The sequence below is a fragment of the Lepidochelys olivacea genome (assembly GCF_965140295.1).
Source record: "Lepidochelys olivacea isolate rLepOli2 genome assembly, chromosome: 4".
Classification (NCBI taxonomy): domain Eukaryota; kingdom Metazoa; phylum Chordata; order Testudines; family Cheloniidae; genus Lepidochelys; species Lepidochelys olivacea.
Window position 1 is genome coordinate 64248073 of NC_140414.1, and position 23847 is coordinate 64271919.

Below are 23847 nucleotides of genomic sequence, written 5' to 3' on the forward strand. Positions count from 1 at the left end.
GAGAATTTAATTTCAATACCTAAAATTAGAGTTCAACTCATAAGCTTTTATAGATTCTGAAAACAAACTTCATGCATTTAAAAGTGTGTTAACCTGCTTACTGAAGTACTAGATTATTCAGTGAAATACTAAGTACAATTTCATCCTGCAAAACAATACACATCAGTTATACTATAAGAATTTTAAAGAGTAACAGGTAATTGACTTTTTCCTTGCTCTGCACAAATTTGACCTGACAGACACTTACTACGTTAAATATTTACACACACACACAGTGGTGACATTAATTTCATACCTCCACAAGATCTTACAATAGGTTGAGCCAGTGTAATCTGTGGTGGTGCACAATATTTCTAAGAAGAGATCGTGGAATAGGAAATGAATTAACTTTTACCACCAGAATGTTCGTATAAAATTACCAAAAAAGGCAACCATGTAATACAAGGCTACTGCTCATTCAGCAGGGTCTGGTGACAATCACTATAGCTCCAGGTCTGTGTCACCAGAACTCTGATAAAATCCTCTATATTACAGCAATTTTAAAATCTGATTTTAAAAGTTGAAATATTTATACAAAAGGCGTTTGTAGTTTAACTTATATACATTACTCTAAATCATTACTTGAGAAGTGTCATTACATCCATAAAAATAAGACCACATTGAGAAGTGACAGACTAGTATTTAGCACAGAACAATCCCTCTGCTGTCCAGAGCCAGCAACAGACTATAGATTTGAATAAAACTGAATCCATGGATCACTGGTTTTAGATCCATTGCCTGTGAGGGAAGAGGCAGTGAGCAAGCTACCTGGTCTTTCTCTCTAGTTAGCTGTTGCCATGACTCCTCAGGCAATGTCATCAGGGGGTCAGGATTGAGTTCAACTAGCAGCAAAGCTTCCCTACTGCAGAGTTTCCTCCCCAGGTTCTTTCTTCACTGGCTATTGTTAATGCTGAGAGAGGAGGCAGGAGCATGAGAAGAAGAATAGCTAGGATATTAGCTAAACCTTGTTGTAATCCTCAATATCAGTGCAGGACTCCAGGTGTCAAACAGTTCTACGCTAGATAAAGGTGCAACGTAATTAAAGGAAAAAATTAGGGCAGGAAAAGTAGTTAGGAAAACCAATGAGGAAAAAGGACAGATTGAGTGAACATCCCAGGAAAGAAAAAAGAAAAGGTTCTATAGAAAGAAGTTGTGGGTGAAACATAGTAAATGTACAATTTTTAATTTTTTAGAAATGGAAGCAAATCCAGGGCTGGCTAAATTATGTTAAAACAATTTCTGCTTGTTGATCTCAGTGTTCATTTGCTGGGCAGCCAATTTTAATTTTTGAGATTTTGTAACATTAGTCCAGTCTTCCTTGCAAATGGCAGATTATTAATTACAAGGCTTGGAAAACCATAACACACTTATAGCTGTACAGTTGCATTGGTGGTGACAGACTGATATCACCCAGAACAACTTCCAGAGACAACAGAGCAGCAGCAATTGTCCTGCCCAATGTTAAATAAGGTTTAACTAAGTAAGGCAGAATTCAAGACAGTAACTGGTGAATAGCTTAAAAATCATAAAAGTTCTTCCTTATTACCCCTTCCCTACCCCTCAAATTTTTGTCTTGATATAAATCCTTATCAACAAATTCATAAAAAAAACATGCACAAGACTCGCTGGAACACATTCATATCTGTCACCAGGTATCAGTACTACCCATACATTTGAATGAATAGCTCTTTAGGACTTACCGGTATGCAACCCTTCCCTGGATCACTACCCTCACTGTCTCCAGCCCTCCCTCTTTCTTTTGTCTTTCAATCTACAGAACTGCAATAAAGGAATTTAAACAACACAACCAAACAAGAAAAAGTTGTACAATTAACATGAGATTTGCCACCATCACACTGTGGATTCTGCCTGTGTGTTCTATTCCTTTCCCCTATCCTTTGTCTGTCTTATCTATTTATACTAAGCTCTTCCATGCAACAACTGTCTCTTATTCCATGTTTGTATGTTTCCTAGCACAACAGAGCCCCATTCTCGGTTAGCTTCTACACACTGCCACAGTAAACATGATAAATAATCATGCTGGGCTGCACTAGCAAGCAAGTCTCTCCTAGACTTATCTGGTACAGAGTTTAAGAAAACAAACATGTCCCTTACATACGAGGAGAAAAATATAAGCAATTCCCTACATAAAAACAAAGGGCCCTGGAGGAAGTAAAACTGATTTCCCCCTCCCTAATTTTGTATCATTTTTATGAACAGTGGGGATCCAATATGTGACACAGATGCACCCCAGTTTCCTACTTGTGGCAGCACCATTTGTGAAATATAAGATTATACTGCTTTCTTGAAGGATCTCAAAGCATTTTATGAAGATTAATTAACCTCACACACATTCCTTGGGTGGGTTAGATGGTATCCCGATTTCACAGATATGAAAACTGAGGTACAGAGGGTTTGAGTGGCATGACCAAGAGTTAAACAGCAAGTCTGGTTTAACCACTAGACCAGTGCTTTTTCTAGCATAACATTCAGGTTGGAGACCATTTTCCATCCAATCTTGAATTTTTTTTTAACAACTGTATTGAAAACATCAAGAATTAATGTGGTCAGATAACATGCAAGAAAAATTGCTCTTTTAATCAGTGTAAAACCAGAGACAAGTGTTTCCATACTCTGGACTTTTCATAATCTTGGATTTGTCCCTTCACTACCCTCTCTCTTTCTCCATAGTCTCAAATTTAACAGACTAGCTGTAAAACAGCAGGGTGTCAAATTAAAGCACACTTTATTTTCAGAGGTCTCCACACTTATAGGCTGACTTCCTCTCAGGAAGAGTTCCATTTCACTGCATAGCCCAATCAGCAGGGAGCTCACAGAATTAAGTGCCAGTTGATATTACTTTGTTTTACATTTACCACCCATGAGAATATTGTTCAAAGTTCTAGTTAGAAAGCCAGCATGATATCATCCTTCTGACTAGACTGCCAAGCCACAGGGTGTGCTCTCACTGCACAAAATTCACCTTAAATGGTGGTGTTTTTTTAAGTCCTAGTGTGCTGGTGAAGCAACGGGATGCCTTTTACTTCAGAGAAGTCTTGCTTCTATAGCTAAATTATGATCCCCTAGTTCTGAACATCTGCAGCAATGTACTTTCATTTCAAATTAAGCTGTTTTTCCCCAAGCTTCTCATTTATATAAGAGTCTACTTTCCTCCTTAAACATATAAAAATATATTGATTCATGAATCATATGTACAGAGCAGCACAATTTTACATTTTATGGGCTATAATTTCAAGTTGAATAGACATTTTAAGGTAAGTCAAAACCTAAACAAGCTTTTGGATTTCTGACTCTATTCATGTGATTTTCAATTAATAATACTTTTCTTCTCTCTTAAATGAACCTACCATACCTAGAAAGCCTAAAACTGAAATAAGTAAACTGTATTTAATAAGGATCATAACTAAATAAAAACTCAAATCATACTCACTATGTTCACTCAAAAATGTACTGTAGGGAACAAGTGTGCTTTGGTAAGGTGACCTCATAAAAGTCTCATCCATCTCTAATTTGTATGACAAATTATTTCAAGCAGGGGATATTTTTTTTGGTACTGTATTTGAGACATTCTAGATATATAATCCATATTTCAAAAGCACTATTCAATCCTTAAAGCATACAGTCTCTTTTGCAGAAACAAAGCTTCAAATATAAAAACTCATTCCAAAACAAAAGTGGAGCACTGGCATTACTGTGCATGCTGGTTAAAATTGCATTTGCCACAGCTACATGTGTATCTCCATTTTATCCATTTTTGATACAGTTTAACTACATAATCATGTATGACCTGAAAAATAAAATACAATTATATCTAAAAATGTATCTCCTTGTAATATGGTTGGTTTTTTTTTTAATAAAACTGTGCCGTTAATTACTTTTCAGCCAGCAGCAGTTTTCCTAATGTACAATTCATGTAAGCAGACCACAAAATTAACTAAGGTGACCTGTGTGCGCCAGCAAGTTTTCCTCATTACCATCACAGTTATTCTGTCCCACGCTGCAAAGAATGGTTTAGTAAATACATTTCATATATACAACACTAATAGATATGTCAAATACATATATATGGCTACAGTTGGAGAAATATGTATGCTAGTATATTGCATTAAAGACTGAATGCTTATATGTAATTTATGGTAGATTTTTCAGGTATTCTTATTGAATTTTTAAAAGTAGTTTCGTAAGTTACTGAATGATGAAAAAAATTCCATTGTGGAATGATTTGCTTAAAATCTGAAATGCCCTATCCCACTATTCACCTTATCAGAACATCATGACTGAGCCCCCTCTCCTGCACATTTTAGGAAGCCCACATGAGAGAGGCTCTTTACTGTTAACATTTGAAGCTGTATGGCTTTTACCTTAAAAAAAGATAGATAGCAAATAAAGCACGGAACTCTGCCTCTTCCACTGCACACCTGCTCTATTTTTTCAGTTTATAACTGTACCCAGAGTGGCCTTCCTTAGCTGAGCACAATCACCCGCCACCACCTCAATGCAAAATGCACAGTGTGATTTTTGGTACATCATGACTAGGTCAAATTTCAACGAGTTTTCATTAGTAAGCCAGTTCTCTCCTCACTGAGGACTATTTCCTTGTCAAATTTAAACTTTTTACCCCAAAGTCATTTAAGCAACAAAAAGTATGAAAAATATTACAAATATTTTTCCTTCATTTTCATATTCTAACACAGTTTTTGTTCATCTTAAAACTTTAATTCGTATACATTCCCCATTTGGGGAGAGAGTAAGCCTGGAAAATTTCACCCCACAGATAATAGTTATGGAAAGATATAATCAACAACAAACAGAATGGTAGAATAACAACATTCATTCAACTTTCACTGCAGCGGTCACTACCAGGCATAATGTTACTGCCACATAGTCAATGCATCACTAAGTCAAGAACTAGGCAATTACCATTCATGAAGTATTGGCAGATCAACCTCAGCACATTTTAACCTATTTCCACAGCTTGTGTAATAGCAAGGGTTAAACTATACGCCTTCATTGATTTCTGACCAAAATGCCACGGGCTCTACATAGAAAGTCAAAACTGTGTTTTCTAAACTTCTACTGAAAAGGTGACTGCACATCCAGTGCATGAGCTACAAGTTATGTCCATCCATATTAGGTGCCTATATACCTTTATACACTAAATAGAGTTGAATATAAGGGAGCTAAAATGTTGAAAAACTATAATGTTTTAAGTGCATTGTTTGATGGCCACACTGATAGTAAACTCCTCCATATTTTCCTCAAACCACCCACTCCGCAAGCTCCTGAAAAAAGAGAATGACTAGAAAGTGAACAGATCCTGGCTCTGGTCAGACCAAAGTGAGAGAGAGCCTAACTGTTCTACAGCTGAGGGCCCTCCATGGAAAATGCCCTGACAGAAACCCCTTCATTTAAACTGGGAAGGGCAACTCTATTTCAAGCATCTCCACTGAGCCCAACTGCAGAAGTATATCACCATGAGAAAGGTGGTTTTTCAGGTAACTGGGCCAAAAACGTTGAGAGAACCAGAACGAAACCAATTCAGAAGTGAAACTCCATCCAAAAAGCAGGCAAAACACATTTTACACTAGCGTTGGTTTCCAAGTGGTCTTAGAATGCATTACAGTAATGTAGTTTTGAGGTGACAGAAATGGGTGAAATTTTTCAAATAGTTTATTCACTGAAAAAATGCAATTTTGTTTGACATGAATTTGTTAGTGAATTTGACAAGAATTTGACAAATAATTTCAGCCCCCATAAAATTTTTGGCCTACATTCACAAGCAGATGCTTCACCGAATGGCTGGTGCTGGTAGCATCTTGTTCCCTTTATATTCCTTAGCTCAGTGGTTTGGGTATTCAACTGGGATGTGAGAAACCCAGATTAGACTTCCCCACTGTGGAACAGGAGGATTTGAAGCTAGGTCCCTGGCCAGGTGCTCTAAAGGTTGGGGTGGGGCTGATCAACTATCAACTTTTCTCTACTTTTTTGATTCAACATTTCCAAAAAAGTTTGGATTCAGTCTGATCCAAACCAATTTTCTTTTCTTTTTTCACATTTTAAAGCCGTCAGCAAACAAACCAAAACCTGCAGTAATTCTCCCTGCTCTAGTGACAGATGAATGACTTGCTGTAGCAAGGTCTACATCTCTTCTTAGTCACAGACAAGAAAATAAACTCAGGCCTGGTTTACACTTAAAAGTTATATCAACTTAGCAACATCAGTTAGAGGTGTGGAAAAAAACACATCATAGACAGATAGCCATGCCGATAAAATTCGGAGTATAGATACAGTATGTCATTCGGGTAGATGCTTTTCCTATACGAACAGAAAATCTCCTTTTGTCAGTGTAGGCTGTGTCTACACTAGGGGGCTATGCAGGCACAGTTATGCCAACACAAAGTCCATAGTGAAGACATAGCCTTAGCCATGGCTAAGGCTAACAGAGCATCTGGTAGAAGACATTACAAATGGAAGCCACAATCCAAGACTGAGGTATGGGAAACAACTCAGAGAGATTCTATTGGTTTTCAAAGAACAGAGCTTCAGACAGCTAACTATTAACCAAGCTCTACTCTCAGACAGACACTGGGTAACTGACATAGTTGAATCAAGTGAGACAGAGAACAGTGTATTGTCAGCGTCCTACAGACTCCACACTCCATGTGTAACTGCCAGCTGCTAAACATATTTGTTGAGTAAGATGGGTGACAATGAAAGAGCCCACAGGATGGAAGAGCAATTGTCCAGAATTATCCCCTAAAACCTCTCTCTCAAAAAAAGAAGTTGCTCAAGGGTGACTCCTTCCCCTTCTGCTAGAGAATGCAGATGTATTCAAAACACCCTGTCATCCCCGGTACTGACAGCCAGTTGCGACCTGACGTGGTAGTCACCGATGAGGCCCAGAAAAAGATCATCCTCGTCGACGTCACGGTCTCCTTTGAGGACAGGACCCCAGCCTTCCGCAAAGCCCAAGCTCGTAAACTGGAAAAATACGCCCCCCTGGCTGACACCCTGAGAGCGAAGGGCTATGGGATGCAGATGGATGCCCTGATTGTCAGAGCCCTGGGTGCTTGGGACCCCTGCAACGAACGTGTGCTGCGGACCTGTGGGATTGGTCGATGCTAAGCACGGTTCATGCGGCGCCTCATGGTCTCACCACCATCCGATGGTCCAGGGACATCTACATCAAACACATCACTGGCCACTGACAGTACCAGGAGCCGGAACGACATTGTGCATCAACTATGAGAAAGGGACCGAGAGACTTTTTCCATTGGACCATATGAACTGGAACCATAAACTCACTGAACATTAAATCTCATCAAATGAGGGTAAATCTATCCTCATCATCGTATCCACTCATTATACTCTACACCTGAACATAGCCATTATATGAACAACATACCCCCATATCTCAATGTCTGTACTTTGACCCGTTAAGCTTTTACCCCCAATCGGGGATATTGCAGATTATGTATTCCTTATGCCACCTGATCCTAAACCAAACTTCGCACCCCTTGATAATCTGTACCTTATTCCCTGATAACCAGAAACTTCTACGCTTAAACTCTGTACCATTTTTTTTATTTTATCATCGTCTTAATAAAATTATTAAATCAAAGTGATCTAAAGAATTAGCATGGACACTTGAGCCTCTTCCTTAGCTAGGAGGAGATATCAATCAGGACAGTTTCTAACCCACATACAGTCCTAGCTTCTCGATGACTGGGTTTAAGTGCAATTCATTCATGTCACTGCATTTGCAACTCAAAACAGCTTAACCTCTTCAAAACTGCAGGAGATTTTAAAACTTTCTTTGAAAAAGAATCAGTTTTGATCTTCAACCTCAATGTTAATTTCTCCAAACCAGCTGCCTCCCAGGTCTCAGGCAACAGCAGACCCTACACGGAAAACTCACCATGAAGAACAAATACCACAGCATGATCTTCCAGTGCTGAGCAGAGAAAGAGTACAAGGGAACAAAACTTTTTTCTACTACCAGATAACCATATAATAGTTCCCCTGGCAGAGGGAGCCCCGGTAAAGTTGCCTGCAGTGGCTGGCACCCACCCTGGAGTGACTTATCAGAATTCCATCTTATTGCTGTGACTATGGTGTGTTCTACACTAAGCAATTTCCCAAAATATAGTAAGATTCTGTCCATGCCATGAAGAGCTCAGAATTTAAGAAAATGGGGAGCATCATATAGATCAGAAAGCAGCATCACAGAAGCCTTCATTTCAAATAATATTAGTCAGATGTGCATTAATCTCCTGATTGCATTTCCCAGTTGAATTATTTTCTAGCATCTAATGGAACACATATTCTACCCTGCATTTCAAACACTATGATTTACATTGGCTTTAGTTAATTCTTTACTAATACCACTTCTGTGACTAGATGCATAGCACTCAGTAATAGTGTCCCCATCCACTGTTTTAAAAAAGCATACATAATACCTCTAACATGCCCATCCTTAGTTGGTATAAATGAGGCCTGAGGTGACTTAAGCATCTGGGTATCTTGAACAGCAGCAGAATAGGTTGCCTTCTTCCCTCAGCTATACAAACAGCTAACTCAAATTATTTTTAAAATAAACTCTACAAGAGTACAAAACTATATACAGATATAGAACTCTGGGAAATTTGTAAATCATAAAGTGCTTTTTTATCTCAATATAATCTCGTGGTATGACACAAAATCTTGAAGCCTCAATATGTATAATCTAAAAAGAAAGTGAACAGTGTAGGAAACATCTGTAAGCATGAGTTCTCCAACACTACTTCTGATAAAATTCAGATCCAGACTTAAGGATACACTTGTCTGTTGATTTGTCCCTTAAACTCTCAAACTTTCCTCCTTTTGTCCAATAAAGCTGTGTTTGTCTTCTGTCCATTTGATTAACAAAGCAATTTATTAGAGAAGTTTTCCTTTTTCTGCTACAAAACAGCTATCTCTGATGAAAGCAAAGATTCTGTTGGCAGATGATCACCACAATTTAAATGGTAAAACCTCTAATTACTCGATTTTTTAGATATATAAGGAGCTTGGAAATTTGAAATGTTAATGTAGCCAAGATTACACTTTTCGGACTGCAAGCTTTAACAAAAATAAGCTACTAACACAGTTTCAAAGGTAATTGTTTTAAAGGATAATTAGGATATGCATTGAAATAACTTTCTACGTCTTTCACAGCAAATATCCTACAAAATCTGTCCTCAGCCACAAGACTTGTGCACTGTGATTCTCATTTTCAAACTCATTTTGAACTTTTTGAATATTCAGACACAAAGGAATTACACGGAAAATATCTTGATTAAAATATGCCCATCTAACATCAATTTAAAAAAAAAAATTGGAGCAACATCCAAAACCACCCCCAAGACATACACGGACGTTGCTCTGCATCTAATCCTTTCATATCTAATCCAGAGAGCTGCTAGCTTGGGCGCTTCTGGTGATCTCAGCTGCTAAGGGAACACAAACAAGTGGCTTTTGAGATAACCTAGACCCAATTCAACTAAAACTTTATAGTTATCATTATAGTTAGTCATCACATTACATTTCACTTGACAGTAAATTAGAAACAGTGCAGATCACAGAGCATATGTGTTGTCTGCAAGAAACACCATTCAACCAACCAGCAAGAAGCCACATTCTGCACCAGCTGACGTTTCCAAGTAATTTGAGGATTTAGTCTAATGTAAAGGACACTGTAGAAATCAAAGTGGATCACTGTTGCAAAATTTGCCTCTGAAAGAAAAAGCCTGAGACACAGGATATCCAGAAGAAGCTGAAAATGCAACAAGACTTTAGTATCAGGTAATTTCCAGTGTGTGTGGGGAAGGGGTGTATGTCAAATTATAATACAAAACTAACTCTAATCACATACCTCCACATGGGAAAACACCATGTCAGACTGCTCACTAATGCATAATTAGAGATATTAAGGAATATTGGGATTATAGATATTAAGAAATAGTGTGTTATTATTGTGTTACTGTACATGTTGGAGCTATGCAGGACTTATTTATAAGGCATTGGAGTCGGTCAGTGAAAAGTGGTGATTAAATGATGTATGGGTTAAGTTAAAGAAAGACATTCCCTTGCTTTTGAAGGTTTCCCCCTTAAGTAACCTTAAATGATTATGGGAATTTAATTATATGGTAAGATAACACGATCATGGAACTAGATAGACACCTGGATTCTAACCTCCACAGATGGTAAGCTTCACCTTTTGAATATAAGTATTTGCTGCTTTAGATGCTTCTAAGGTTTCTATTTTATTTTTGGTTTGCTCCATGCACAATGCACATTAACATATGTGCTCTGAGCTCACTCACTACCACCAAATTAAAAATGTATCATAAGTCAAAAGTGTGTGACATTTAGTGCATTTTCCTTCTCAGCTATAGCCCCATTCTGAAATCTGGTCCATAAGACAACTTGAAGGAACATGGGATATGTTAATTTCCCTCCCACACCTACCATATGAAACATGCATTTTATCCATGTTTTACTAAAAATCTAATGGATACAGTATGTGATTATATTGAGGCAAAGGAAAACTATGTTAATTTTTTGAAAAAGAAAATACCAAGATAGAGTTAATGTTTTAAAATATTGGTCTTATTTTAAAAATACCTCAGAATGTGTCTTTTACTCTTAGAGTTACAAGAGGGAAGAGGAACAAGTAAGCACCTAGAGAATTTAATCATTAACAATGAACCATACTATAACTTTTTTTGTCTTCTTCCTAAATGGGAGTTGCAGTCATTTGAAGGGGCTTTGTGTAGTTTTCGTGGCCAGTTCTGGTAAGTGATGCAATATCCGCATTTGAGTCTGTCAGAATAGACTAATTCTATAGTTAAATCAAGGGAAATTAGATCCACTACAACAAAGCTTCTAAGACAATGATGAACCTGTCAGACAGAGGCTAATTACTTTTCTTGTGTATATCCTGTGACAATTTGGCTGATTTGCTGCAAAAAGAATACTTTTAGATTTTTTAAATATTGCAGAGAGTAACAACCTACCATTTTAGAAGCATCAGAAAATTAATAGAACATATTCTATCTAATTCTCTGCTTTACCCCAGATTACTGTATACTTCTCACCTGACTGCCACAGTAGCTAAGGAGAAAGCTTATAAACATATAGAGACAAAAGGAGAAATATTTTAGACAGCTTTATTAAAGACTGGAGTTTTTCCGGATCAATATAATATTTCAAGGAAACAACTCCATTACTGGATCTGACAGAAGAGTTGTGGCACACATATTTACTTGTGTATATATACACACACACATTCATGTGGACCCCTTCAAGGGTTTAGTGATACATCCAGAGCAATTTTAGGGGAAAATGTTTATTCAATGATGATTATGTCAGACCTTTAACATGAAGGAACTTTGTCCCAAAATAGCATACACAGGCTCCTAATACATTCTGATATCATCCATTTAAAAGGAATATCAGACTATCTTAGGACTTCACTCTTTTTGCTGGTTTAATTACTCAGACAGGATGGCGGGCTAGACTACATGGTGCTTGTAGTTTCAGCGTTCTCTATGCATTTCTGATAAATGGGAAAAGAATAGATGACCTGGCAGAAGGCTCAGACAATAACATGTGATTTACAGGACATGAATGCAGCTACTATAAGATTTATCTGACAGCCCTCTCCGATAGTGGACTGTTGAGTATCCGATGGAATGATTTCTAGTCTGGAAAGTCTACTACTGAGTAGCCATACACATTATTTATTTATTAGATGTTTTGGGTTGAAACCATTTTTAAATGATGCACTTCACAATGCTCAGCCATAAATTTAGCTTTAAACCCTAGAAGGGAGGTAGTGTTATTGGAATGTATGTCAGACTGAATTAGGATGAGCAACACAACGCTTTTATAAAGTGGCCTTGAATGCAACGTCGATTCTTTCAAAAATGATATTAATGTCAAATAAGCAGAAACACTTTGCAGTAATAGTAAATGAAGGATTCCTTTTTGTTTTGATAGATTTATATAAATGTAAGTACACACACACAAAGTCTCAAATTTAGCGTGTCAGTCAAAAAACTACTTTTTGATAATTGTATGGAGAATAATCCTTACTCTGGTACATCAATCTGGGTTTAAAATAAGAAGTTTGGGTACTGTACAACATTCAATTATTTAATATTTTCATAAACCAGGGGAGATGAGTAAATTTAAATAAGGAGCACAACAACAAAATTTTTACACGTAAATGCAAGGGGGATGTCTAAATAGCGGACTTGAAAAACTTGAACTACGTAGAAAGATTTCTTTTCAACAGATGTTGTAGTTACTCTTTAAAAATTACTTTACCTAGGAAATGGTTGATTTTCTCCATTTTCCTGGATAAACAATAATAAAATCTCAAACCTTTTTTGCTGCAACAACGTATGATTTTATTACTGTATTGTGTGCTTCTTGGAAAAGAAGAAATGTCCCAGTCTTATACATTGAATTTTTGTTTTTGTTTAAGGTATCGGTATGTAATTGCTATTGGCGTAATACTTTAATAGGGCAAGTACTGGGAAAGAGATTAGGTACAAAACACTGAAGACATCAATCAGAACAGCCCTCCACTTTCATAAAATGTCTGACAAATTTTTGAAGTTTTAAATCAAAATTGTACATGCTTAATTTGTAACTATTGCATTATTTATGTGATTAAAAACTAGTTTTTGACCTGATCTTTCGATCTTTGGCACTCCATCCTCTCCATCTCCTCTTAAAAATTAATTATAATTTTAGCAAGAGGATACCACTTCACTTCCCACCCTATCTTGGGCCAAAATATATATAAATATATATCAATCAAACTCAACCCCATCTCCTCCCGGTATCTGTAAAATGTCTAGTTGAAATTCAATTTCATATCTCTCATGCAGCAAAAGACAGTTCACTTTTTAACAAAATAAATCACTTTTGTGATTGCCATGCTGACCTCTTTGAATTAGGAAAATTCAAAGTGAAAAATGTAATTATCACCCCCAGAACTATCTGTACACATCTGGAGCTAATTTTGGCTTCATTTCTCGCATCATTTTTCATATTCTGCCAAATATTACAACTGCTATGTAACTTTTAAGAGTCAGGTGTGACTTTATTGGTTTATTTCAACTCTTACTCAAAACACGCTCATCCTTCGCTACTAATGCTACTAAGCAATCACCATATCCTCCATTTGATTAGATTAGCATTAAATAGCACTGTGACATGTATGACAAATAGGTGCATTAGAGTGGGTCATTTATTCCTTATACTTTCAACTTCCAACAACCAAGTATGAGACATACTGTACAGAGGACAGTACTGTCCTCTGCAATTTTCAATGTGTTTTTTAAAAAGAAAGAGATTACCTTACAAAAAAAAATAAATGGCAATTACAATGTAACAGGCTAACCAGACCATCTTAAAAAGAAATGTTTTTAGAATCTCAAATCACTAGTTTTTAAAAGAAAAATAGAAGAGTATAACAAGTTTTATATAGGTTTCCAAGTAACATCTATTTATTTTTTTAAATAATCAACAGTAAATTTGTATTCTAAGACTGTAGAGTGGCTAGGTACACTTTCAGAAAATAATAGCAATATTTATGATGAGCAATTATTTCCAAGTTCCCAAAGTTCCATGAAAGATATTAAGTAAAACTTCCAAAAAACAAATATACACCCTTGATATTTTCTGCAGAAGATCGGGAAATTATGTAAAAAAAATTCTGATTACATCCGTGAATAATAAGCCCACTAGAAACATAACTACTCTTCACTAGTTCATTGTAAAATCCATTAGGTGTAATCTCCAGAAGTAATTGTTCTTATTGCACTTTATTGACAATGGAGACTATTGATTTTTCACACCTTACTATGATTCTTTCATTTGTATTCATGAAATGTCCATCAGCACAGTCTAAATAAATTTGGCAATATAGGCACTAAAACGAATAAATCGATGTGAAGAAACATTAATTTTGCATTATCCTTATTCATCAGGCAAGTAAACCATAAGGGTTATAAATGAAGGTCAAAGGTTTTTAAATGGGTCAGAACCCTTGACCTCCAGACCAATACCCTTCCCATTAAAAAAGGCTATTTTAAAGTTTTAAGTAGGGGAATTTACTACCAGGTATCATTTTTAAAGCACCCAAAAGAAAAGTTCAATAAAAACATTCTTCTATTTAATTACAACAGAGAAAGCAAGAGGACACCAAAAGTACATCCATTTGATGAAGTGCATATCATTCTTTAACTACAACTGTAAGAAGGTTATCCAGGTTCTTATCAAGACTACCCAAAGAGATTTTTAGAGCATCTAAGGTGATTTTGTCTTCAGGAATGTAGAAAATCTCAAAGTGTTGACCATCACAGCCACTTTCATATATTTTCTTTCCTCAGATTCAAAAGTACTTGCCAAAAACAATTAACAACAAGGATTTCAAAATTATTTATCACTCATTTTATAACCTCTACACAAAAGAAAAAAAGCTCACTTATCCCAGAGGATTTCAAGTGCCACTATACAAGGTGCAGAAATCAATCTGTTTCCCTAATCTTAATACTTTATTTTCTCTTATGAAAAGAGCAGCAAGGAATTAGACTTCAAGACTGAGGTTATGTAAACGCTCGACATTTTTAATGTGACACAAAAACCTCAGTGTCTTCACTCACCTGAAATGTCATAATTAGTATAATGTCATAATCCATTGGCAATCAAAGTGTCCAGAATGTAGCCATTCTGGACTACAGTTAAAAATATATTCTAATTGTAAGCATGTTTACCGTAACTTCAGCTATTTATCAAAGGCAGCAATTTCAGCCACACAACTTTTCTACAGTATTACTACTACTACTATCAATTAAAACTCACCTGAGAGCAAAGTAACATGACCAACTCCACCACTGAACTACTAGATTTCATGCAGACCAGACCTACAAAAAGAAAAAGGGATTTAATTATACTTAGGTTTGTATTTATGTGGTATTGGGTATTAAACTTATTAAACATCTAGTACATTTGTTTTAATATATAAAAGTAACTATGTCTTAAACAGCATCTTTGCAATCAATTAAAACTGAATTTTTACACTTACATTTAAATGTATATTAGCTCCAAACTATATTAGCTTATAATTCATATGCTTAAATTGGAGATCATAATTCAATTACTGTTTTGAAAAATTAACTTATGCCATAAAATGCTACCTCAGATTTATTTAACTGCAATTGCATATATATTTGTGTTTCAAAATACTAGCATAAGCGTGAATAGCACATGGTATATTGATCCATAGTATCTACGCTTTACTATTTTGGGGAGGATTGGTCATTATCTATGCAGAGAAAGGAAATGGCTCTATGACCTTTGCTTTCTCCATTGCACTTTCTCCCTTCAACCCCCTAGCTATCAATCAAGTTTCCATTTTGTTTCATGGCAGCAGACATCCCAAACACTCTTATTAGTACTTTGACCCATGACCCCACACTAAACCTTAGCAGAAGTGCAAACAGTTACCTATTATATATATATCTTGTTTATAAACTAATTTGATTATTATTATTATTTACAATTCACATTTCATTTTGGCTTGTCTACGGAACATCAAAGTTGCTTTTCAACTTTTGCTTTCATCTATTATAGAAAATGTTCTCTTTTATTATGCTTTTGGGTATTATGGAGGCATTGGTTGCAACCCCATAGTTAAGGGTACGTTCTGAACTGGGCTTAAAATGGGGCATATATTTCTCCACTTGTAGATGTTTTTTCAGTATGAAATTTCAGTGTTAGAAAACGTGAAGGACAAATGCTATTTAGTACAGGTTGAACCTCTCTAGTCCGACACCCTCGGGACCTGACCAGTGCCGAACCAGAAAATTTGCCAAACCATGGGAGGTCAATATGTAGTGAGTGGGTCTCTGTTTATTTTTATCTCGCTGACACGAGTGAATTTCAATAAATTGAACAACGCTTGCAACACCGCCTAGCCAAAGCTTACCGGCTCTCTTCATAATAAACTGTTAGTGTTGTTACACAATTTTATTGTATTGGCACAAGGAAATAAGTAGATAAAGCATAAAAAACATAAAATAAAATCATGCTGGACCACGGATGTTGCCGGACCAGAGAGTGCTGGACTAGAGAGGTTCAACCTGTAGCTCTGTTTTGTGTAATAAGGCTCAATAGGAAATGTTTGAAATTAATTTGTGGTAGCCATATCTGTCTGTCTATATCTATATACAAACACAACAAAAACTGGTAGGGGGTAAATTATCTAGATCTGGTACAATAGGTAGTTCTTAAGAAGATATTTGAGATTAAGGATCATTTTTTTGCTGTTATACTTCAGAACTGAAAGTTTATCATCAGAATCAGGCACAAAATCTTCGAAGAAGCTCAAGAAGTGCCCTTTTTCAAAGTGACGACAGGGATCTAATGTTCCCAATACAACTGAGGCCTTAGGCTGCTCTAAATCAATGTGGCTGCTATTTTCCTATAAATCTAGGCAGCCCTTAGTAAAGATGGTGTAATCTTTGACCCATTATGGTGTCCCTGAAGCACTGTGGGTACCAACTCTTCCCTGAAACAATCCTTAATAGCATGTTCTGTGTACCTCTATTCAGACAAGCACTGAAGGCACTTGACCCAGTGGGTACGAAAGCACGGTCTGCTACCACCATGTTTCTGCCAGAGACCCCAGACACCCTGCCTCTGTGACCCATTCCTTCTTATCTAAATTCCAACAGCCATAGACCCTCTGTCTCCAGGAAGAAGAGAGCCACAGCTAATTCACTTCCAGCAGATTCATCAAAATTGCTACCCCTTCCATTATTCCTAACAGTTGTGAAGTCAAGATAACCCTGAAGACAGCAAACCCTATCTTGTCAGGAGGCAGAGAGAGGGGCACTGTGAAAAGCAGGTGAGCATGCAGTGCAGGAGAACATGGTGGGCTGGAGGGGGAAAGCTTTTTGGGATTTCCAGGGCAATATGGAGGGCAGGAAGGGTAAGTGGGAGTAAGAGAGCACCTCTGCAGAGCGGGTAAAGCAAGGCTTCCCTCTCACCGAACCAACTCGGGGACGAGCTGGAAGAAGGGGACCAGCATAAATGCTACATCACCCCACACAGCAGGATAGACAATAGAAGGAGAAGCCTGTCAAACCTGAGGAGGAGAAGCCTGAGGACTAAGTGGGGCCAACAGTGCAAGAAGCTTGCTAAGGCCCTACAGTGGGCTGAGTTGCAACCCAGCTCCAGTAGAAGAGCTGGCTCCTGCCCAAAGGAGAAGACACACATTCAGAGATAACCCTGGGGGGAATGGGAATAGAGTTCAAAGAATATACTTCAGGGGAACCCTGAAAGCAGGAGATAACTTGTGAGTATTTGGGACTTTTTTGTTATGGCCCCTTTTGTATGGGGTTTTATAATAAACCAGCTTCAAAGAGGGTATTATTTAGTCAAGCAATCTCAAGAGTGCCTAAAGTGGAGATACTGGCTTCCTGAGAAGGAAAACTGGGGCAGAGAGTACATGCGCCACCACACTAACTCAGCAGGGGGAGCATTTCAGAGCAGGCACGCCCTATAGCAGTCTGAATATTGCTTAAATATTTCCACCTAGCTGAAATACAAATAAAATAAGACCTATATATAAATAGGCAAGAATTGCATGTAGCTACAGTTTCCAATTAAGTTTTGAATTGTAAAGAGTTTTAGTTTGTAAAATTAGGTTATTTTAACAGTTTAAAATTAGTTTATGTAGAGTTTTCTTTAGAGCCTTCACGTTCGGCGAAAAAAATTAAAAATGGAAACTTACTTGTACCTTCTATCAGCAGCTCCTGCCCATGGCTACCCAAAAGAGTGCGAGAAAGAAAGGGAGCAAAATCCACAAAAATCTCTCTCAGAAGAGGGGCAGCCTTTTCCAAAGCATGTTCAAGCCTCTCTGTAATACTAATTAGAAGATATGTAAGATTAATGAGAGAACAAGAAGTCAAATTTTCATAGGAAGAAGAATTATTTTTGACATCATCAAATTTGACACGATACAAAATTTATTAACAGGAATCAGCTCCCAACCAATGCCCTTTCACAAAATTACTTTGTAATATATTCAGTTTAAGGACATGATCCAGCACCCATTGAAATCAGTGGAAAGATTCCCAAGTTCAACAGTTCCCAAGTTCACTGAACCAGGCCTTAAATTATTAACCATGTCTTAATAAATAGTTTATAGGAACATGCCAATAAATTACATCATCAAAAAACGAGTGGTCTCCAAACTTTTTGGCTCGCGCATCCCCAGGGTGACCTGCCACAGGGGCACCGCCAACGGAAGAAGACCAGAAGACCTGCCGAAGGCACACCGCCAATGGAAGCAGTTCCGCCGGACGGGAACACCAGCCGTGGACGTGCAGAGCTGCCGCCGAAAAAAAAAACGGCGGAGTGCCATCCGGCGGCACTACTGCTGCCGCGCACCCCAGTTTGGAGACCACTGATCTAAACATGCAATTAAAGTAGTTACCTCATATTTGAAGCAGAATCCTCTGGAACAGAAGAAACCGTAGGCACAGGTGGCAATTTTGAATTAGATGATCCACTGCCTACGAAAGAAAGAGAGAACTCATCAGATGGGAAGCCTGGGCAAGAAGGATAGACCACAGGAAAAGAAGTCAAACACTCAAGTTTGAACCCTAGCATACTAATTACTTGCAAACATGCGTGACCTTGGGGCCAAGGTGGGCGAGGCTTTTTATGGAGGCGGCGGCAGGGGCTGTGGGGAGGAATGACACAGCAATGTGGGCACAAACACCCCTGAAGTTGACACCCATGACAACTGCCCTGCTCACCTTCCCCTAAAACTGGCCCTCTTTGGGCAAATCCCTTCACCTCTTTGTTTTTTTGGTCTGTAAAAAAGGAATACCACCAACATACATTCCTACTTCATAGGTGTGTTTCAACAATCATTTTTTAATAATTCTATAGTTCAAACATGAATTAATTTAGGGGATTCTTATGGCCAGGTTACACAGGAGATAAAACTAGATGACCATTTCTCTTATAATCTATGAATGCTTGTGAAAGTTTGAAAAAAGTAAAATTGTAAGTATTATTGAGAGTGCAGGCTTCATTAAGTCCTGGTATCTTACCTAATTTTCATACATACATAAATCTACATGTGAAGTTAAATAGGAGTGTTTTAAGTATATCATATACTTTTTCTTTTTTATTGCTAAAGAGCTCTCCCATACTCTCTGAGCACCTTGAACAGAGAATCCCACTAATTTTTTCCCGTTAAAAGTTCTCTGTCAGCTCAATGTATAATACTAAAACCACCTTCCTTACAGTTAAGGAACATAGGAGATAGAACAACAGATCTAATTCACCATATTTAGTCTAGCATCCTTCTTTTGGTAGCGTCTCAAAAATTTTTCCTGATGAACATGCCAAGCATGGAAAATTTTGAGCCGAAATTTGACAATTGCAGCTGAAAATGGGTCTTATAACAGGAAGCATCAAGCAACCTTAATAATAGACAAGGCTACCAGCCCTACCTATACTCAAAAACATAGAACACCACCCTCTTAAAATACAAAACACAAAAAGTAAGTAATAGGTCCAGTTCAGTAAAGGGAAGATAATCAGAGGGCCAACGCTGAAAAAAACCGTAAGGGACAAAATTAGCCCTGGTCTACACTGGGGTGGGGGGGTGGGAATCAACCTAAGTTACGCAACTTCAGCTACTTGAATAACATAGCTGAAGTCTACGTACTTAGATCAACTTACCGTGGTGTCTTCACCGCGGTGAGTTGACTGCTGCCGCTCCGCCGTTGACTCCGCCTGCGCCTCTTGCAACGGTGGAGTATAGCAGTCAATGGGAGAGCACTTGTGGGTCAATTTATCACTGCTAGACTAGACGCGATAAATCAATCCCTGCTGGATCAATCGCTGCCCAGCGGGTAGTGGAGACATAGCCTTTGTGCTGAAATCTGAGGGTATGTCTACACTGCAATTAAACACCTGTTGCTGGCCCGTGTCAGCTGACTCAGGCTCATGGGGCTGTTTAACTGTGGTGTAAGCCCTCGGAGGGCCCCAGAATCCAGGCTCCAGCGCAGGCCTGTTCTTCTACACTGCAATTAAACAGTCCTTTAGCCCAATCTCCATGAGCCCAAGTCAGCTGACATGGGCCAGCCACAGGTGTTTAACTGCAGTGCAGACATACCCAACAGTTCAATATCAGGCTCAACATAGCAAAGCTGATGCTGCCTTCAGATGCAAAATGGAAATCCTAACCAGCAGGCTCTGTGAGCACAGATACTGACAGTACAAGTCTGAAGGAATTGTTTTTAAATGTGGCCAGGACCAACACCAGTATGTAAGTTTTTTTGGATTTGTTTTTTTTTGTTTTTTTTTTTAAAAAGCTTCCAATTTAGGGCCTAATTTTCAAATGTGGACTTCTATTTTTTTGTGAGCAAAATTTTATGGCTGAGATTCATTTAAGCTTTAACTGTAATTCATGGTATAATTTGTTATTTGCACATTTGGACATAATTTTGGAAATTATTCAGGACAGAATTAAAGTTGGGTGGGCAGCATAAATTGGGTAATGTGGAAGTGAGTGACGAAGGTTTATATGACTGCAAGAAAATGCTGGATCCCTTAACTGCTCATTTCCAGCCATTATAAGCTTGGGAGAAGGGCGGGGGAGGGGTTAAGAATAGTTTTTTAAAGTATCATGTTTTTGGATGTTAGCTGGATTTTACTGAAACATGTTTTCAACATAAACACTTCTTAAATTATTTTGAGAATAAGTAGTAGTTCATAACCGTATAATTGTTTTTTTTTTAATACAGTTTCTTTGAACACTATTTCTTTTACATATTCAAAAAAAATTAAAAGAGACATTAAGTACAAAAAAATCAGTCAGATGATGTGGTAAGAATTAAGAGACTAGACTGTTAGATACAACCTTCTGTATAGAGAAGCAACATACAGACAGTGATGAACTTCTTGTGACACTGAATTTCACAGATTGACTCAAATGCTCTGTAAAGGACTATATATTTACTGGTTTTTCTTTCATTGAATGACCCCTGTTCTTGGAATATGTGGCAGGATTAAAAAAGACTATCTAATCAGTTTTCATTATATCCTTTATAATAAAATACCTCTTAACTTTTTGCCTTTCCAGGAAAAGCAGTCTGTCTTTGCATTTTCCCCTTGGAGCCCAGCAATAGCCAACCAAGTACTTATGCAGCAAGCCCTCAACCAGTTTGTAAATGCTCCCTTCCTACTCACACCTCCAAGATTGAATACACCTTCTCTATAGCATGCCCAGATCTTGCCACTCCATGATGCTAGGCTGAACAAAAGAACTCAAAATGTAAGATTCCCAGAAAATATTCTCAACATACAAAATGCATTTTGTATTAGTATTTCCTTCAGACATGTCCACCAGAATATATTTAAAATCTAGGATAAAGAGGTTGTTGTTAGAAGATTGCCACAAATACAAGGAGCTATTATGACCTAGTGAGGTTTTAATGTTACCATCTATCAAAGATGTGATGGTATCAAGTATCACAGCAGCACCCAGTTAAGGGCTTATATAATCTAATACTAAGGTGGGATGTTCTTTAAACATCAGAGAGATGGGAGACATTCTAATATTTTTAGCCAAAATGAAAAATCTCTCAAGAAAACATGGAAGAACCCAAAGAATCATCTTTCAGGTTAGTGAAACGGTGTAATAAAATACCACGAGGCTACCCTTGGTTCTGGTTAACTTTCACTATTTTATACTGCCATGCACTGGCATTAGTATAAATGTTGATGGATGCAGAAAGGCCATTACTCATGACACAACTGCTGTTTTTCCTTGTAGTAACTAAAACTAATTGTGCACTATAGAGACAGACTAAATGGAATAGCAAAACCTGTACAATATACTGCATACATGCTTAAATTATTAAAATCAGTACTGAAGTTAAAATGCAGGCCTAAAATGGGGAAACAGCACTAAGCAATTTATGTGTGAGAAATCACATAGGGCAAGTCATTGTATAAAATGAAAATCATTTTTAACAATGTAATGGTATGTATGGCCTAAGCTTCTCCATCCTTAAGAGATCACACTCCAAATTCAGACATGTTTCATAATAAGAAATGGCTTAGATTTGTCAGAGCAGAGATTTCCATTGAGATGTAAATGAATGTGCACAGTGGTTTTTCCACCAAATAAGTGTGTCATGTAAGTTTTTTGGATACATTTATTAATTTTATAAGCAAATTGGGCTTTCAGTTTTTTTAAAATGGCTTTTTGTGCAGTTAGCCAAAAATGAAGCATTTCAGAAGTATGATTTCATCTACTGCACACATGTGGGTAAGTGTAGTAGCTACTTCAAACATGTGGAACCAAACTACCTTATCTCTTCCTTATCCTTTCACTGATAAACTGGCTCCTTCAAACTGACAGTTTTACAGACATTTGCAAGAACATAAAAGAAAATGCAAATAGATCATCTGTCTAACACCCTTCTAGTGAAAGCTTATTGTTTATTCAGGGTCCCCAAGGGTCTAAACAAATAATGTCTCTAGCAATAGCGTTATTCAAAACTCCTTATATCCTTGTGTGTCTCTATAACACAAAAAGCAACACATAGACACTGCATGCTGTACAGTATTTAGTGAGATATCGGACAGGGATAGAAATAGGAAGAGGCCAATTAAATGAAAAGATCTGCTTAATTTTGCCCAACAGACAAAACATTTTAAATGACTATCTAGTAAACTAATGAGCCAGTTCAAAAAATAAACTTCCTATGAATACAAAGAAACTATCATGAAAGGGTTTACAAGCTAGAAGGATCTGTTACATAAACATATCTTCTGTATACTAAGCCAAAACAAATTTCATTAAATTGGTGCACTCTGATATGAGCTGCTTTTAAGAATGGTTTTTGACCCAATTAATATGTTTAAACACTTTCTATTGGGGATGTTTCTATGAAAATATCTGTCAGCGACAGATGAAGTAAAACAAACTGACAATATTAAGTCTGTTATTAATCTTCAGCCACTGTTGCAATTAGGTCTCCTCAACTTAGCTGCCACACTTCAAGTAGCTCCTTGAGTGACTTTTACACTGATGTCAATGTGAAGTGAGCAAAACAGTTTCTGGTTCTATTTGTTTCCAATACTTAGCCCTAGTCTACACTACAAACTTACGGCAGTGTAACTATGTCGCTCAGGAGTGTGGAAAATCCCTAAGCAACGTAGACCTAACCCCCAACATAGACAGCGTTATGTTGGCTTCTCCCGACAACATAGCTTCCACTTCTCAGGGAGGTGGAGTACCTACTCTGATGGGAAAAGCTCTCCTGTTGGCATAGGTAGCCTCTTCACAAAGCACTGCAGCTGCACCATTGCAGTACCGTAAATGTAGACAAGCCCTTAGTCAATACTTTCATCTTAAGACCTTAAGGTGCTTTCACTTACAAGTGAAGTAGGTCAGCATTATTCCCATTTTAGAGCTAGGTAAACCGAGGCACAAAGTGATTATTTTCTCATAGCTGAGAATGGAAACCTGAAGCCCAGACTCCCAGTTTGTGCATTAGCCACAAGACCATCCCATTTATTGCTGCAACCTTTCCTCCCTTTCCCTCTTTCCAACCTAGTCTCTCCACCAGTCTCCACACCTCAGTCCCTTTTCTGATCCTATCCCCTTCACACTGTGGTTGCTTCCTGGGGTGGAAGATGCTACTACTCAGGGTT

General features: G+C 37.6%; 1 protein-coding gene across 1 annotated transcript in view; it reads right to left on the bottom strand.

Annotated features, from left to right (window-relative positions):
* LRBA (LPS responsive beige-like anchor protein) overlaps nt 1-23847 on the bottom strand; it is a 560210-nt gene that overhangs the window by 386136 nt on the left and 150227 nt on the right. The window contains exons 32-34 of the mRNA XM_084626698.1: nt 18599-18677; nt 17894-18027; nt 14959-15020 (exon numbers count right to left, since the gene is read on the bottom strand). Coding sequence (XP_084482824.1) covers nt 14959-15020; nt 17894-18027; nt 18599-18677 — 275 coding nt within the window. The remainder of the gene's footprint in view (nt 1-14958; nt 15021-17893; nt 18028-18598; nt 18678-23847) is intronic.